Source organism: Corvus brachyrhynchos, unplaced genomic scaffold, assembly GCF_000691975.1.
Source record: "Corvus brachyrhynchos isolate BGI_N302 unplaced genomic scaffold, ASM69197v1 scaffold319, whole genome shotgun sequence".
Classification (NCBI taxonomy): Eukaryota; Metazoa; Chordata; class Aves; order Passeriformes; family Corvidae; genus Corvus; species Corvus brachyrhynchos.
This window is the reverse complement of record NW_008246065.1, coordinates 2,170,731-2,172,531: the sequence shown is the minus strand read 5'-3', so window position 1 is coordinate 2,172,531 and position 1,801 is coordinate 2,170,731. Positions and strand designations below refer to the sequence as shown.

The following is a 1,801-nucleotide window of genomic DNA, read 5'->3' as shown; positions in this document are numbered from 1 at the left end:
AGCCGTCTCCCACCCGCCTAACCCGGCCGTGCCGGTCCATCCCGTGCCCCCTCCTCACGCCCTGGCCGCCCACCCGCTGCCTGCTTCGCACTCCACGCACCCGCTCTTCGCCTCGCAGCAAAGGGACCCCTCCACCTTCTACCCGTGGCTAATACACCGCTACCGGTATCTGGGCCACAGGTTCCAAGGTACGTGCAACTTTTCTTCTCCTTCCGATCCAGCCCCGCATCCTCCGGCGGGCCCCGGCCGGTCCCCGCGGTGCGGATGTTGGGGGACGGCGGGTGGTCGGGCGGCCCCTGCCCGGAGCCGAGGGCTCGGCTCGGCTGGGCCCGGGGGCTTTTGTCCCTGTCTCCGCCTCCGCCAAAGTTGGGAGAGCTGTCAGAGCGGAGGGTCTTGGGCTTGGTTTTGTTTTGCTGCTTTTCCCGGTTTGTTTTGGTTTCCCGGGAAGACGAGAGCAAGCGGGAAGGCAAGGCCGGCTGGGACTTCGTCAGCTTTCTGCCCCCATTGAAAGCAGGCGAAAAGGTGGATATTTTTTGTTCCGGTGTGTTAAGAGCTAGAGAGGAGCCCCAGAAGGAAGCGGCCCCGCAGAGCGGGGAATGGAGAGGTGGTGAGGCTGTGGTTCCCCCGGGAAGGCGGCGGTGCCCGCCGGGCTGCCGGGGCCGAGCTGCGGGGCCGCAGGAAGCCCTCGCCGCCGCCCCAAGTCCGGCCGCTGCCCTTGCTAGAGGGGAAGAAATGAAGCGAACCCCAGAAAAAGGATGAGGGGAGTGTGTGCGGGGAATTAATCCCAGCGCCGGAGGAGTGAGGGGAGATGGGGTTGCAGAGGACAGCCGGGGAAGGGGCACGGAGGGCGATCCCGACCGTGCGGTCAGCGAGGGGCTCCAAATGCCAAGCGATTAATAACCATCTGAAGGGAAATAACCGAATCCAATGGCGGACAATCAATAAAATCCCCCTTGTTTAACCCTTTGTAACCTGCAGCGTCTTCTCCGAAGGGTGAACCGATCTCTCCCTTAATGGGTCCGGCTTCTGCCACTTTCATTATAGGCAAACCAACAAACAAACAAAATCAGCCTTCACTCGCAGAGATCCATCTGGCTTTTTTTTTTTTCCCTTGTATTTTTATTTATTAATTCGGAACGAAAACACACCACCTGCATGCTGCATTTTCCCCGGCCTTCCACAGCCGGGCCGCTGCAGCCGGGTTGGGAAAGGAGCCACTCTCTCCGAAGCCAGGCGGTCTGAGACACAAAACGGATTATTACCCTTTCAGAATAAAATTACAGGTTTCACTCACCAAATTATTTGTCGCAGGCACCAGGCGATTGGTAACGAGGGGTAGATGAAAGGCGGAAATGTCCTGGTGTTGAGACACAGCCTGATTTCAAACACACCCTCCTCCTCCAACGATTTTTAAAGCACTTACAGAGAGAGCCCCTCGGTGCCTTTTCCACCTTGGAAGGACCAGACCGGAGAAGCGGCACAGGGGCACCCTGGAGGGAAATGCCCACCAAAAAGCCCCGGCTCACCACCCCCCTCTCCCGCCCCCGCTCCGATGCAGGATGGGACGGAATGGGATAGGATGGGATGGGATGGCCGCTCTGTGGCCTCCTCGGAGTTTGGTTCTTTATTTCCACGCCGGTTCCCGGCGGCGCCGAGGCAGCGGGGAGGGTCAGTGGGCCGGGAACGGCGGCGGTGGGAGCCCTGTTGCGGGCAGCACACCGGCAGAATGAAGGGAAGCAGCAGGAGAAAGGCTCCGGCCGAAGTTTTGGGCGAGGGAAGCCGAGCCAGGCCGGGGGCGCGG

At 60.7% G+C, this 1,801-nt stretch overlaps 1 protein-coding gene across 2 annotated transcripts in view; it reads left to right on the top strand.

The window, feature by feature from the left end:
- EMX2 (empty spiracles homeobox 2) overlaps nt 1–1,801 on the top strand; it is a 6,834-nt gene that overhangs the window by 1,153 nt on the left and 3,880 nt on the right. For both annotated transcript variants that reach the window (XM_017746856.1, XM_008643188.2), the window contains one exon: nt 1–188. This exon is cut by the window's left edge. In XM_017746856.1, coding sequence (XP_017602345.1) covers nt 1–188 — 188 coding nt within the window. The remainder of the gene's footprint in view (nt 189–1,801) is intronic.